The sequence below is a fragment of the Clupea harengus genome, chromosome 14 (assembly GCF_900700415.2).
Source record: "Clupea harengus chromosome 14, Ch_v2.0.2, whole genome shotgun sequence".
In the NCBI taxonomy this organism is placed as follows: domain Eukaryota; kingdom Metazoa; phylum Chordata; class Actinopteri; order Clupeiformes; family Clupeidae; genus Clupea; species Clupea harengus.
Genome location: NC_045165.1, coordinates 4,480,821 through 4,496,213, shown reverse-complemented (window position 1 = coordinate 4,496,213; position 15,393 = coordinate 4,480,821). Strand labels below are relative to the sequence as shown.

The 15,393-nt window shown below is 45.2% G+C and overlaps 1 protein-coding gene across 2 annotated transcripts; it reads left to right on the top strand.

The window, feature by feature from the left end:
* The first annotated feature begins 715 nt into the window (after positions 1-715).
* dglucy (D-glutamate cyclase) lies at positions 716-14,859 on the top strand. Of its 2 annotated transcripts, XM_031580668.2 has the most exons (12): positions 723-1,032; positions 2,016-2,169; positions 2,616-2,814; positions 3,684-3,834; positions 4,048-4,170; positions 5,473-5,676; positions 6,759-7,019; positions 7,891-7,990; positions 8,227-8,375; positions 8,902-9,021; positions 11,518-11,666; positions 13,119-14,859. In XM_031580668.2, the coding sequence occupies exons 1-12, from the start codon at positions 858-860 to the stop codon at positions 13,278-13,280; spliced, it is 1,947 nt and encodes a 648-aa protein (XP_031436528.1). In that variant the 5' UTR covers positions 723-857; the 3' UTR covers positions 13,281-14,859. The 2 variants fall into 2 exon arrangements, with proteins under 2 accessions (XP_031436529.1, XP_031436528.1); XM_031580669.2 differs by lacking the exon at positions 13,119-14,859 and having other exon boundaries at positions 716-1,032; positions 11,448-11,660.
* The last annotated feature ends 534 nt before the right edge of the window (positions 14,860-15,393 follow it).

The window sequence follows — 15,393 nt, the reverse complement described above, 5'->3', positions numbered from 1 at the left end:
GCCATGGAGGACATGGGGTCCACCATCTCCATGGTCTGTCCCGGAACACTGCCCGGGAACAAGTGAGCTGAGGCCGCAGGACTGGAAGGGGAATCACGGAGAGCGAGCACAGATGCAGAGGAAGAAAACGCTGTCAGTGACGGTTGTTGGTAAGGCCTTGCTGCCAGCCCAGGGGTCGTCCACGCCACTGTCGCCAGCCCCAGGGTGCATTTCACCAATGCTGCCAGTCCAGGGGTCATCTGTGTACTGTGTTATAAGTTAGAATTTGTAGTGTTTCCCTCCTTTTGTTATTATATCTTCTGTGCGCTCTGTGGAAATGCTGTGTGTGTGTGTGTGTGTGTGTGTGTGTGTGTGTGTGTGTGTCTGTGTGTTAGCCCCTGTGTTAGTTAGAGTTATCTGTGCAGCGTCCGTCAGTATCTGTGTTATGTAAAGAATAGACCTATGTTCCATTCCTACCCTTCTGAAACAGTGTTTCCTTCTAAATGTACTTCAAAATAAAAGACTCAAGGCCAATAAAATCAAACGACTTTGCACTCTAGAAGAACCCAGCTCCGACGCTGCAATACATTACAGTGTATTTTGCTGAGTTGCAAAGGTCGACAGATATTTGACTGTCTATAGCTCCTCTCCTCAAAACAAACATTCTAGAGGGCGCTGCTGTCATATCCGAACATCTGCGTGTGGTGGCAGAGTCGTGGTAAGCGCGGATCAAACCACCGAGGAAAGGGTAGGGGGGTCTTAATCATTAAGAACTTTAAAAGGCATTCATTACGTGTCAAAATCTATAAAACATCGTTTTTATTGTGTATTATAAATATTTGTTAAATCACTGTGGAATATTAGACAACTGCCAGGCCATGACTCAGATGAAGAAAATAAGCTACTTGGTACTTCGTAAAAATGGAGGCTTAACACCAACAACTTTGAGTTTGTGTCCGGGATTCATTATGTTCCCTCAAGCCTTACGCCTCAGCCGTTTGTTTACTCAGGCAAGGTGCAATTCATGGGGCACGCGGATACGCATGAATTCAGGTAAATCCACAAAAAAGACTAATTTTAATTCATTGTAACGTCTTCAATATTTTGTGACCGACAGCAAACTTGGAGACTGGTGACGATTCGTGTCAGTTTGACAAAGGTCTTGTCCCACCCAAGTCTATATGTCAACCCGCCAGAAATATGTAATGCATTATCTACTTCCAAATAAAAAATTAACACAAAGCCACCTGCTATATAAAACGTAAGTAAGACACGGATGACTCAAAGCAGTAAGTATGCCACCGATCAAGAACCTAACACCAGCTGCTCTCCGGAACATCATTCGGGAGCATGCACATGTACTTGAAAACACTTCTGGCATTGCGGCAGGTAAATATTTGCTGCCGACTCACCGGAACCTCTCTGAAGTTGTCTTTGTGATGGAAGAGATACTAATATGAGAATAAGGCATTAACTTTGGAGAAAATAAAAATGAAATTCCCTTTCTTGATGTTATTGCAAAACATTAGCGAGTCATAAGCCTATGTATTTTGACTAATTTGCAAGTTTACTGAACTAGGTAGCCTACCTGTCCAGAGCGGCTTGATGAAATGGGATGGTCTGTGGTGGTTGTTGTTGGGATTTACTGGGGGAAGTATGGAGACCTCTGCAGCTGAGTTGGAGAGGTTTTATGTGTCAACCTGCCAGATTCAAATTATTGAAAGTTGTTGTAAAAGTATTGAAAGTGGCCAACTGTGACCCTCACGTGTTTGTCATAATGGTGTTTCTTTCCAGAACTGCTTCTTGTTTTTCCTCATTCTCTTCCTCTTTTTTCATATTGCCATTACATTAATATATGTTATGTTTTTATATGTATTTGTAATAGTAATATTTTGTACTTCTACCCCCACGCCTTAAAGGCATGGACAGATAGATGAGGTGTCACGACATATTTCGCTTCTGATTTCCCCAATATCAATTAATTTCCCTGAAATAGCACACATTTGAAATAACATTATTGTTTGAATGCCCCTCAGGGTTCCTGCAGGCCAATGTCGTCATCCTGCACAAGGACCTGGCTGATGACTTTGAGGCGTTCTGTCACGCCAATGGCAGCCCCCTGCCTCTGCTGTACAGGAGCCAGGCAGGAGAGTGGGGATGCCCTCCACTGGCTGCCAATGCAGACATTAGGTACTCTTCAGAAACTACTGATGATTAGATTAGATTAGATTAGATTCAACTTTATTGTCATTGCACAGAGTACTGAGACAACGAAATGCAGTTTAGCATCCAACCAGAAGTGCAAAATAGCAGTAAAAGAGATGCAACGGATGATACTTTATCCACAAGCTTATTTGTTTCCGTATGCCTACAACCAAGCTGTTCGATTTGGTCTGCACTACACGTGTTACACCCGCTACATTTAGTATAAGTGCTCTGACTGCCATACCAACAAGTCTGGCTAGCCATGATTATTGTCCAGGAGACCCGGGTTCGAGGCCAGGTGGGATGACTGCCCTCTCTCTCTTTGCCACAGAAAGACATTAGAAGAGAGCAGTAGTAGTAGAGAATTCAAGCAGTCGAGCAGCTCATACTTTACACAGTTATGTGCTCTCTGTCTTATGTCCATCTCACAGAACGGACTGTCCCCAGTATTGTGTGTTTGAGAACGGCGTGTTGACCAACAAAGTGGTGGATCTGCTGGCGTACACCACTCAGCTGCAGGACATGGTGAGCTTCTACCTGGGCTGCAGCTTCAGCTTCGAGAGGGCCCTGGAGAAGGCCGGAGTGCCTGTGCGCAACGTGGAACAAGGCAGAAACGTTAGCATGTTCAGGGTGAGTGTACCAGGCCATCTCTCATGTGATCACGGATGAAGCACACGTGGAACAAGGCAGAAACGTTAGCATGTTCAGGGTGAGTGTACCAGGCCATCTCTCATGTGATCATGGATGAAGCACACTTGCCAAGAGCTTTGATCACCTAGTCATTAGTATGGGGTAGACACAGGCAGAGGGCTAGAACTGCTCTACTGTCTACTACTACTATCCCATAAAGTGACTTTATGGAAAGGGCAGGGACCAATCTTCAAGTCAAATTAAGATTGTAATCTGTAATCCGACATGACAGAGTCCAGTGAAGGGTGCTGTATGTGTAGCCATGGTCACAACTACCAGTGAGGACACTGAGAATTTAAAAAAAGTGTGCAGGTATTTTATATTTGTTTTTATCCAGGGACGCCAGCAATGGGTTTGCAAGTACACACCTAAAATATAATCCCCCAAGCATTATCTGCTAATTAAATCAGCTATGTCTGAGGCTGGTTTAGCCTATCTGCACCAGCAGGTGGGAATGCCTCAACGAGGCACAAACAGACAAGAGAGCGAGAACAAAGTCCCTCGCACAGTGAATATTTAATCCATTGTGTGTAGTAGTCTATTGGGAGTACATGTGTTTATGTCACGTCTTATGTAAATACAGCAGTAAACGTGTTACCTTCTTTGAACCTGAGCTGCTACAGGTCCTCAAAGATGTCTGTACATATCCTGAACATCCAAGACAAGACCGAGGCAGCGCAGGGTGTTATGATTTTAAACCTTTTGGAAATCTAGATCTAACATGTTCACATCAGTCGACTACATACCCAACCCTCCGTGAGTGAGTGAGTGAGCTTACTGAAGGTGCTGTTCTTGCTGTTTTTCGACAGACTGCGCAAACCTGTAAGAGAGTTGGTCGCTTTGAGTGCCCTCTTGTGGTGACAATGAGACCTGTGCCCCTGGACAAGCTGGACCTTGTGGCTCAGTGTACCCACCTGATCCCACAAGCTCATGGAGGCCCAGTCCACATTGGAGATCCAGGTATCCCACAGACCCATTCACAGACTGCACACTTGTTTCAAATTAGAAGTTATTATCTTGTGAGCGTGAGGTTCTCTTACCTTGTCCAATACCAGTGAGTATCTTCACTGATATGTTGACAATTTATTGTTGCATGCTGGCTTTCCCCATATTTGCCAACCTCTTAACCCCCCCCCGCCACACACACACACACACACACACACCTACCCACAGCAATCCTTGGGATCCAGGATGTGTCCCGTCCAGAGTATGGGGAGCCGGTGGAGTCCTGCCCAGGAGACGTGCCTGTGTTCTGGGCCTGTGGCGTGACTGGCGTGGAGGCGGTTCAGAGCAGCAGTGAGTGTGTGTGTGTTTGTGTCAATGTGTGTGTGTGTGTGTGTGTGTGTGTGTGTGTGTGTTTGTGTCAATGTGTGTGTGTGTGTGTGTGTGTGTGTTTGTGTCAATGTGTGTGTGTGTGTGTGTGTGTGTGTGTGTGTGTTTGTGTCAAGTGTGTGTGTGTGTGTGTTTGTGTCAATGTGTGTGTGTGTGTGTGTGTGTGTGTGTGTGTGTGTGTGCTTCAGGATCACACTCACATCCAAGATGGTCAAACAAACATAGCGCATGTATTTAAGTGATCTCTAAATTGAGTGTGTGTTGCCGTGACCAAAAATGTAAACCACTGACAGAATCTGTCTCCTCTTGATCCAGGCCAGTGGATAGCCAGGTAGCCAACACACTCTGGTTCATTTCCACTGCCTCCAGGAGTCTTGTAGCAGCATGCTAACTGACTAACTGCTAACTGACTAATGGTTTAAAGACCTGACTGCCTCCAGGAGTCTTGTAGCAGTGTGCTAACTGCTAACTGACTAATGGTTTAAAGACCCGACTGGAGTGCAGGCCAAGAAGAAGACAGTGGCATTTAAAACAATTGAAGAAAAATAACATGTCTATTCGTGACATTCATGCTACTTATCTCCTACAGTCTTTGTTTTAGTTGATGCAAAAGGTTGATAACTACACCGTCCACAAGCTGAAGGTTAATAACTACACAGTACACAAGCTGAAGGTTAAAGCAGCAATAAGAAGTTCTGCTCCTAAATTAGCAAGCTAACTACCTAAAAGGCATGCAAAACCCTTGCAAACACTAACAACAGCCCAGCTGACACTGTTAGAAGCTTGCCCAGACACTAACTGGTGTCTTTTGGCAGTATAGCTGGCAATGTCATGCTGTGAAAGCTTTTCTTCCATTTTTGCAGGGTATTCCAGCCCGTTACACAGAACTTCATAAGTGGCCGGATGGCTAGTGGGAAAGACACAGGTGTATATCTGCGCTTCACATGACCATATGCTATCAAAATGAATTTGAGGATGGTACCAAAACTAGTGTCCTATAAAACCATACCTCAAAAGGTGTCAAATTGTTGCATAGTGTTACTTTAATAACTACACAGTACCTAAGCTGAGCTGTACACTGCTGCCACTGCAATGGAATGTAGAGGGGTCCAGGCACTGGGCTCTGTAAGGCGCCTTGACACAATTGTATTGCTTTGGTGCTATAGAAATAATATATTAATTCATTAAATTAAATATATAAATAAAATTGAATTGAATGAATGGACTCTATTCTGATCATCGAATGTTTGGTTCTCTGTGTTTCAGAGCCTGCCCTGGCCTTCACCCACTCCCCAGGCTGTATGTTTGTGACGGATAAAGAGGACACGGCCACGTCCCCGCTCACAGTCAAACCCTCCGAATGCCCCGTGACATTTCACATTTCCCAGAATCCCTTGCACTTTAGCATGGCCTCCAAGGCCACTGTGCAGCAAATTCGCCAGCTGGAGGAGATAGCTGTGGAAGACCCTGGTAAGCATGCAGTTTGACTGGAAATTAGTTGACCTTGTGCTGTTCTTCTTACGAAAGCTTTTTGTAACAGTAGAACTCACTTTTCTGGGAAGTAAAGGGCACTGGCTGGTGTCTGCTTTGTTTAAGCTCCACACACTCTTGTTCTCACCTTTGGCCAACCCATACAAAGCAATTCAACACAGCTGTTAATGGAAAACTTCATAGAGTTTGTTTGAATGCCAAAAACACATCCGTGTACTCTGAAGTGTCCAAAATTAAGGCTGGGGTTACATCTCTGACATTGGCATTTATAACACTGTCAAGGAAAGTGAAGAGCATACTGTATATACTCTGGGTTTTATAAAATACTGTTAAGACAGTTTATGTTTTTTCATCTGACAATAGAACATATTACATGTCTTCTCTTTCTCAACGAATGAAGCCATTGCCAATCCAATGCCAATACTGAGCAGTCGCCCAAGGCACAGCGCAACCCAAACTCTGTTTCAGGAGCTTCTGGCTCAGTCATCGTCTTCTTTGGGCTGCAACACCTGTAATAGATTTAGATCAGGGGTTTTCAACAGGGGGTCCGTGGCCCCCTGGTGGTCCGCGACAGCATTGCAGGGGGTCCGCGCCATGAGCCTATGTTGATCAGTTCACCATTGAATTTCTTTATTTTTATAAATTCGCTTTGATATTTCAACACATTTCCAGATTACTCTTGAATATCGTGAAAATATCGTCTTATAGGCAGAATATCTATGCAGGGGGAGGGGGCATGGCGGCGGCTAGCGATGTACCCTGAAAATTTCGCATATATAAGTGTTATAGGCAGAATATCTGTGCAGGGGGAGGGGGCGTGGCAGCGGTGCTTATAAACACGCACGTGCGTGCAGTTACATCAGTGGGCCGCACATTACTTTCTTGTCAGAATGGTGGTCCCTGGGATAAAACCAGTTGAAAACCCCTGATTTAGATAATAGATCATCTTAGACCAGCTCTCTTTCTCATCACACTGTACTCCCAGAAATCAGGACTTGTCTGTCACACCCTCAGCCTTGGGAGCTGCTTGAATGCCCTTGTGTGTGTCGGGTGCTTTACAGGCCAGAGGGGCATACGAGCGTTGTTCGTTCAGGACGAGCTCGTCAAGTCCTGCCTCTCTCTCTCCCACGCGTCCACCGTGCTCATCACCACGGGCTTCCCCACCCACTTCATGCACGACCCCCCCGAGGAGACGGACGGCCCGCCGGGCGCCATCGCCATGGCAGCCATGCTGCAGGCCCTGGGCAAGCAGGTGGTTGTGGTGACGGACCAGCGTGCGCTGGAGATGAACCACAGGATAGTGCAGGACGCCGTGGAGAAAGGTAGGGAGTCTCACGCTGACAAACTGTTAACATACACAGACAAAACGAGACAAGGCAAACATCCTGACGCTAAATTTCCCTTGACAAAGAACGAATCGTGACAACTGAGTTATATCCGTTGACACATTTCCTTAGGTTGACGGAGTATAGTATTATTGTGCCACAATAAATCGGACTGAAGTCAGCCTTGTTTGTTTGTTTGTTAGTTTTTGTTTATAGTCAGGGTGTAATGAATGTATTTCGTGAGGTGTCACAGTACGTGAACCTACACAGACTACATGTGAATATTCTCAGGCGTGACCAGAGCATGAGTATTGTGTGAGCAATACTGAAGCTGGCTTGAGCAATGATTCAGTTATTCGCGTGGTGAACAGTGAGATGATTCTTTTCTGTGTTTTATAACTGTTCAACGCTGAGGATGTATGATTAAACCTCCCTAAAGTACAACTAGGGTATTCACAAAAGCAGTTCATAGATCATAGTCAGTTGTGCTCGGAGTGTTCGTTGCATGACAATGTACCAACATGCAACTGCTTCCTGTCTTAATAACTGCCAATACTGCTATCTGTTCATAGCAGAGACAATAAACTGATCCTTTCTTTTCAGGGTGTCCCTTTGGCAAAAAATGCTTGTGTGTGTGTGTGTGTGTGTGTGTGTGTGTGTGTGTGTGTGTGTCATTCAGATATAGACTAAATCAGTAAATATGCCAAGACTGTTAATCGGTTTTCTGGCACTTTGCTCTTCTAAAAAGTTAGACTTCAGTCTTAGTTAACGTGTGTTTGGTAGTTACTGTTCAACCAGTACTTTTAAAAGTCTTCCAGCAGTCTGCCCCGTAAGAGCACTAAAGTGACCTTTCACCTGTCCTCTCAAGGTGTGATAAAGACAGCTGTCCCCCTGCTCAGCTTCCAGGGCACGGGGTCGGAAGCGGCCATTCACTTCCTGTGTCACGATGGAGACCCTGAAAAACCCAGGTGAGGTCATCAGTTAGGTTTTAATGTTAGTACCCACTATTCGCTGCCCAGAGGAACTGGGTTACAGTTGTACTCATTATACCAAATACCGGCGATACCAAATACTCAAAAAGTGAAACTGGATGGAGTCTTGTCAATGTCGTATTTTAAGGCAAGTCATCAGAGAGAGAAAGTGGACCAATATAAAAAATAAGGGAAGACTGCCAGACTTCCACATGTGTGCACGCACTTCTTAGGTATGACCACTTGGTGGCGATAGAGCGCAGTGGCAGGGCGTCCGACGGGAACTACTACAACATGAGGATGATAAACATCAAGCACCTGGTAGATCCCATTGATGACCTCTTCACTGCGGCCAGCTCCATCCCTGGCATGTCTACCACAGGTATTCACATTTAGTATATTAGATGTTGTGTTCTTCTGAAACGTCTTTGTTGTTTTAGAAGAAGCGCAGACGGACAGAGTAAACATTTATTATATTAGATGTTGTGTTCTTCTGAAACGTCTTTGTTGTTTTAGAAGAAGCTCAGACGGACAGAGTAAACATTTATTTTGTAAGAGTATTTAGCTAACAGATGACATAAGACTGCATAGTAAACAGTGTTCCTGCAGTGAGTTTGAGTGATTACGGTATACCACACAACATGTTGTCTGATATTAACGACTTTGTCTCTCTGTTCACAAACAATGGCAATTAATGTCCCATTTAACTCCCCCTGTATCAGATCTTCACTCACACTCAAAGCGTAATGAAATTCAAGTCCGCTTCCAAACAATGGTTATCTAGTTACTTCTCTTGGATTAATGATGCTGCACATAGATTAATTTAATTGGATTTGTGTGTGTGTGTGTGTGTGTGTGTGTGTGTGCGCGCGCGCTCGTGTTCATATCCCTGTCCCTCTGTCTAACAGGCATAGGCGATGGAGGAAACGAGTTGGGCATGGGCAAAGTGAAGGATCTAGTTACAGCTCACATGCCCAACGGTAGCATCATCGCCTGTGACGTGGCTGCTGACTATGCCATTACTACAGGTGAGACTGAATCTCTCTTCATTTGCACATTTGTCATTAATGTAAAATCACCTGGAATACTAGCATAGTCTCTCTTCGTTTGCACATTTGTCATTCATGTAAAATCACCTGGAATACTAGCATAATCTCTCTTCGTTTGCACATTTGTCAATAATGTAAAATCACCTGGATTACTAGCATAAACTAACTAGCACGGTTAGCGTGTGACCTGGACTTATATTTGGTTATTATGCCTCTGGTCATTATGAGCCAGGAGGAAGGGATGCTTGGCTGCCTCCCTTAGTTAATAATGCAACCCCAGATTTGCATACGAACATGCTTTTACGTCATTCTCCTGGGGTTAGTCTGGCTAGACGGCTATTTAGAAAAGCTCAGTATATTTCAATCGTAAGAGATGGATGTTATGCCAAAGATGCAAAGTATTATCATTACAATATGATGATATGATATTGAACTTCATTTTGGAGGACGAGAGCAGAGTGACCTTATTTCCAGCCAGTGTTACGTTAGCAGGCTTGAGCGCCCGGCCTCCTGTGTGGGGTCGAGAGAGCGGCCATGGTGGCTGTGTGATGAGCGCTCAGCCTCCTGTGTGGGGTCGAGAGCGGCCATTGTGGCTGTGTGATGAGCGTCCGGCCTCCTGTGTCGGGTCGAGAGCGACTATGGTGGCTGTGTGATGAAAGGGAAGGCTGCGCATGGCTAGCCCTCGTGGGACCCAGCCTGGCATTTGGACACTGTCACTCAGGCCCTGAGTGATTCAGCCTATGACCGTCACACACCCTCCCTCGCTGTCTGACACACACACACACACACACACACAAACACATGCACGCACAAGGGCAGAAAGCTGGTGGCCGAATGTCTCTGGCGTTTTTTCACATCACGTCCTGATTGCTCAGCCGCTGTGCGTTTGGCCAACAGCAGAAATGAAATTGAAAGGACCTCGGTTCTGACCCCTCTGGAGAGACGCGGGTCCCTTCTCCGTCAATGTCCCCCACACACACACACACACACACACACTCTCTCTCCGTCGATGTCCCGCGGCCTGCGTGACCCTCAGCTCCAGAGGCGGGGGACACCCCCGCTCCCAAACCCTGCCTCCCTCCAATACACACAAACACCAGGAGATGAGATTCAGATGAATATTGCTGCTCTTTCCATTTCTCTTTCTTTCTCTTCGTCTCTCTTTCTTTCTGTTTTCACCCTAGCTGCTCATAACTCACTTGAATTTGACCCCAAGTAGTCTGAGGAGAGATTCTGTTCCATAAGTCCAGCGCTTGACACTGAAGTCTCTTTGTATTACTTTTGTTTAAACTTTGTTTGAACTTCTCTCAGCTGTTTAAATGTAACTCCAGGGACAGTGCCTGTAGATATCATATATACATACAGGAACTTTGAGAGCAACACTGAACTCTTTCTCTTGCCCCAACTTTAGATTTAAATGCCTGTTCCAGTGCTCTACAGATATGAAGCAGATGGTTCCAGCCCAGGCCATATTTAACAGATTCAGGACAGACAAAACTAGCGTACAGACAAAGCAAACTATATATAAAGATGAAGGAAAACGCACCAGAAACTTCAATTGTGCAACCCAACCTAAAGAAAACATTTTTTTCTTCTTTACAAGTGCTCCACCACTCACAGTAAATCAGGCTACTGTAAGAGCAGTCAAAATATAACCAACACCTGACCCGAAGGATTATACTTTACATCACACACCGGTATCAGGCTGTTGCCTACATCACAAGGATTAGTTTAACACCAAACATGAATATATTGCATTCATATAAATTTACTCATAGTTTTAGATGTCGCAAACATCCTGAAGTCTCCCTTGTGCGTAGGTCACTGCGGGTAGATGATTGGAACAAAGGACACAGAGGCCCTAGAACAATGGAGGAACATGGAGGAACATGGAGGAACATGGTTATCAAATGATGGTGGAGTTAATTACACCAGAGGCTTTGGGGGTTGTTGCAACTGTAAACAAAGTCCTTTGTTGTACGATCAGATTGAATTCCTCTGTTATACAGCCTTTTGACCCAGTGGTCAGACTTCTCTCGTCTGATACTCGAGTGGATTCTAGTTTTTACATTGAAATTACATTTAGTTAAATACAATAAACTTAACCTCATGAACTTAACTAAACCATAATGGTATATAATTATCTGCCATTCAAAACCAAAGTTCAATAGCCAGTAATGCTGGTTTAAACAGGTTGCAAGTTCAATAGCCAATAATGCTGGTTTAAACAGGTAGCATGTTGCCCAGTTGTCCTGTGTCTCCTGTATCACCTGTGGCAGGCGTGTCTGACTGGGGAGGCTACGCGGTGGTCTGTACCTGCTAAACTGCTGTCCTATTCACAGGTGTGTCTGACTGGGGAGGCTACGCGGTGGTCTGTACCTGCTAAACTGCTGTCCAATTCACAGGTGTGTCTAACTGGGGAGGCTACGCGGTGGCCAGTGGTCTGTACCTGCTAAACTGCTGTCCAATTCACAGGTGTGTCTAACTGGGGAGGATACGCGGTGGCCTGTAGTCTGTACCTGCTAAACTGCTGTCTTATTCACCGGCGTTATCTGCAGTATGGTCTGGGTCAGCCCCCCACGGCTCAGGAGGCCTGGGCCAGCAGTCTACCCTCTGTGGAGAAGGTGAGTCAGCCTTGGGTGCTCTGAGAGTGAGACAGACCGAAAGCAGACAGACAGCTTGTCTATGAGATGACCAGACATGGCAGTCCCTCACAGTAACATCGTGGTGTAGGAGAGTAAGCCTCATTAGATTTAATCGAAGCGTGTGATATTATTTATTACTTCTGTAAGTACATTTTAATACATTTAACATAAAGTGGGACCATATTTTGTATTCATTTGTATTGGTCTGTCCACAACAAATTAGGACAGTGCTGATTTACTTTTTGGTTGAAATGTAGCCATGTGCAGCCAGGCTGTGGCAGACAGTGCTGTGATTAGCGAATAGCTCATCTGTCTGTGTAATGGGGATCTGTACGAGCATGCTCTGAATGCTGGAGGATGCACCAGCTGGAAGGTTGAAGCCATCCCTGTTAGTATGCATTCGACCCAAAGACAAATACATGTCACACACACACACACCTCTAAACTGTGGCTCTTCCGGAGAGTAAACACTCAGTATGCGGTGGGCTCTGTATTCTCTGTGGCGTGGTCAGATTTAGTGCCGTCAAACTGTCATCGAAAGCCAAGCGGAGCCATGCAAATACCACAAACCCTGCGTGTGGGGGGGGGGACATATAAAAACACACACACACAGCTGAAATGAATCTCCAGATGGGCGGTCAGGAGCGTTCCCAGGGGTCCGGTGCGCCTAGTAGGCCGCACGGAAGGAGGAGCGGCGCAATCGGGATACACAGGGAAGGAGCCGCGGAAGCCTAGCATCAACAAATCAGCGCAGGACATTTCTGTGTCCGCAGTTTAGTTCCAGAACCACTTCACAGTCCCCCGCAAGCCCAGCCATGTAATCAGTGTCGCCACTAAAGGCGGCTAGTGCCGGGGTCACCTCAGCACAGTAGATTAAATGAAGAATAGACAGCTGGGGAAAAACGGCTTAGATGTATAGGATAATTGCTACTGTAGGTTGACTCTTTGTTGCCAAACCAAAAGTGGATCCATTACAAACAATATAGTGCTTTTAGTATATTTTGCCATTACGGTCGTGCTGTATGCATGTTTTAGAATACAAGCTGAAAGCTCTTGGTTAAATGGACAGTGGTCCATTAACAGATTTAGGGTACTCCGGGGGTATAGTTAAAAAGATCTGGAGATTGGATTCCCAACAGAAGTTCCTTAAACATGGCCGCTACACCATCATTTCCAATGTTTGTAGGTAGGAAGCTGGCCTGGTGTATGGGGTATCTGGTGGGATAGTTGTGATGCTTGCTGGTTAGCCATTAAACTTGACCAACACCAAATGTAAACAACATAACCATGTGTGCACTGTACAGCTTCCTGTTTCCTCATCAGCTCTAAAAGGCATTATGAATCTGTGTGTGTGTGTGTGTGTGCGTGTGTGCGTGTGTCTGTGTGTCTGTGTGTGCGTGTGTGTGTGTGTGTGTGTGTCTGTGTGTGCAGGAGGAAGAGTTTCTGTCCATCCTTGTGAAGTACGGCGTGCGCAGCGGGAAGACAGGGAACCTGGGCCTGGAGGTGGATGGCTTGACCTTTCACCCCACACACTCAGACATCATCAGACGCCTGATAGAGGTCACTCGGCTTGGCCCTTCCTCTTTCAAGTGACGCCACCGGTTGTGTACATCAGCCAGTAGAGTGAAGCAATGCTAAAGTCGTGGGGTCAGTTCCCAACCATCCTTACCGATCGTGTAAGAGACATTATTTCCTAAAAAAAAAAATCGCCAGCCCTGTGAATCATTTCAGTGTCTGGTGCATAAGCTCAATAATTGTCAGGCAGGGATGCTCCTCTCTTTAGAAGCATTGCAATCGCTCAAAATGCTGGACAGTGTAGACATTTCAGTTGTTGATTATGGCGCTGAGGAGCGACCAAGAGTCGACAATTATATTTTAACAGGACATCTATTTTCATTACAAAAAAGAATTGCCCCACAGCACCTTCAAATGAGGGAGCCGAAGGGCAGAGTCTGTGGTTTCAGAGTTCTCCGAGACATCGATGCCTACAGTTCCATCACAGTCATATAAAACCTCTAAAAATATAGAGTATTGAGGTTAAGATTCTCACGCAACCAAGAGCTTCCTGGTGATCTACCTACTGTCATAAAGACAGATTAGACTCATGATTTACTCGTATGACACATCGTTCCTTTCGCAATGGTTGAACTTGCAACTGTAGCTGCTTTCATGCGTGTGCCTTTGGATCGACTTGACACATTTTAAAAGTGATCAAAGGCCGATTAAAAGTGAGAACTCTATTTCCATAGTGATGTAACACAGGTCACGTGTAAGTTATACACAGCGCAGACCATATTGCGCAATGAAAGCGATTCTTCAGTGTGACTAGCGTGGATAATGGCTGACTTATTGTGCCTTTTGCCATGCCTGTCCTGTCAGAGCTAACGTTTGTTTGTTTTTGAGCAATACATAACAGCTTTCAAGGTGCAGTAGGAATCCTTTAGGGTGATATATTAGGAGAAAGGGAATAAAATATTCACAATTATGTTTTCATCAGTGTATATTCACCTATAACTACGAATGGATGTGTTTCCATTAGCTTAGAATGAGCCCTTCGTACCTACACTGATACTAGAGGGGGCCTTTGGCGTGTTTTATGGCACCCCACGGCCACCACCTACATACTGCACCTTTCAAAATATGTCTAATACACCTACTCCGTGCCCGAGGGGATGCACCTACATTTTAGAGCCAGGTGTTGAAGATTTCAACTTCATACAAGAAAAAAAAAAACATGTGCCCAGGATTATTATTATGTTATTATTCTTTTGCTCTCTCTCAGTGTCTGAGCTCTCTCATCTAATCATTTTTTCACACTCACCACTGCCAGGTCAGGTCAGACCATAGCTGCCAGTTTCGTTTTTAGGCAGATTTCATCAGTGATAAATATTTATGTTCCACTGACGAATAAAACCAGTAATGTAAACACAGTCTGACAGGAAGGGAAGGAGGGTTGAGAAAGGCAAGGATGGACGTAATTTGCCGTACCTGTCAGCACACACTCTTCTTTTTGAAGCAGGTGACACGTTTCTGTGCTGCCCCAAAGCCCAAAGACTAACCAACACACACACACACACACAGACACACACAGACAAACTCTTGTGCTCTGAGAGATTGTATCTTTGCATGTGAGAAAAGTAGTTTTGAATAAACACGATATCATCGCTGATCATCCATGTAGTTTGCTTCTTCTGTGTCCCCCTGTTTGTCATTGAATGTCTCTTGTCAGGTCACCAAAGCACACCATTTCAAATGATTCACAACTTGACACGTGAAGATGCATTAATGTCCCATTACATCTCTTATCAAATGCAATATCAGAACAAAGTTATATCACACGCTCAGCACATCCGGCTGTTATTCTTTCATTGAAATAGGTTGCTATGGCTCTTGACCTCCTCTAATGAAGCCTCCTTCTGTCCCCTCAGAGGTCGACCAAACTAAACACCAGACAGGTCCGTGGAGAGCTCTTTTAGTTTCAAGTAAAATAAATCGTCTTCTTTTCATTAGCCTGCTACTACACCTGAAAACATTTGGGGCTTCCAAACTGACAACATGGATATGGCATTTAGCCGATCAAATAAACACTTTCCATCCTTGTGGTCTCAACCATAAAAACAGGAAGGAGGGTTGCACTTCTGAGTAAAAGGCCCACATCCCCCTCCCCAGGATGTGGCCTGAACACTGTCGGGTTACAATACGGGTG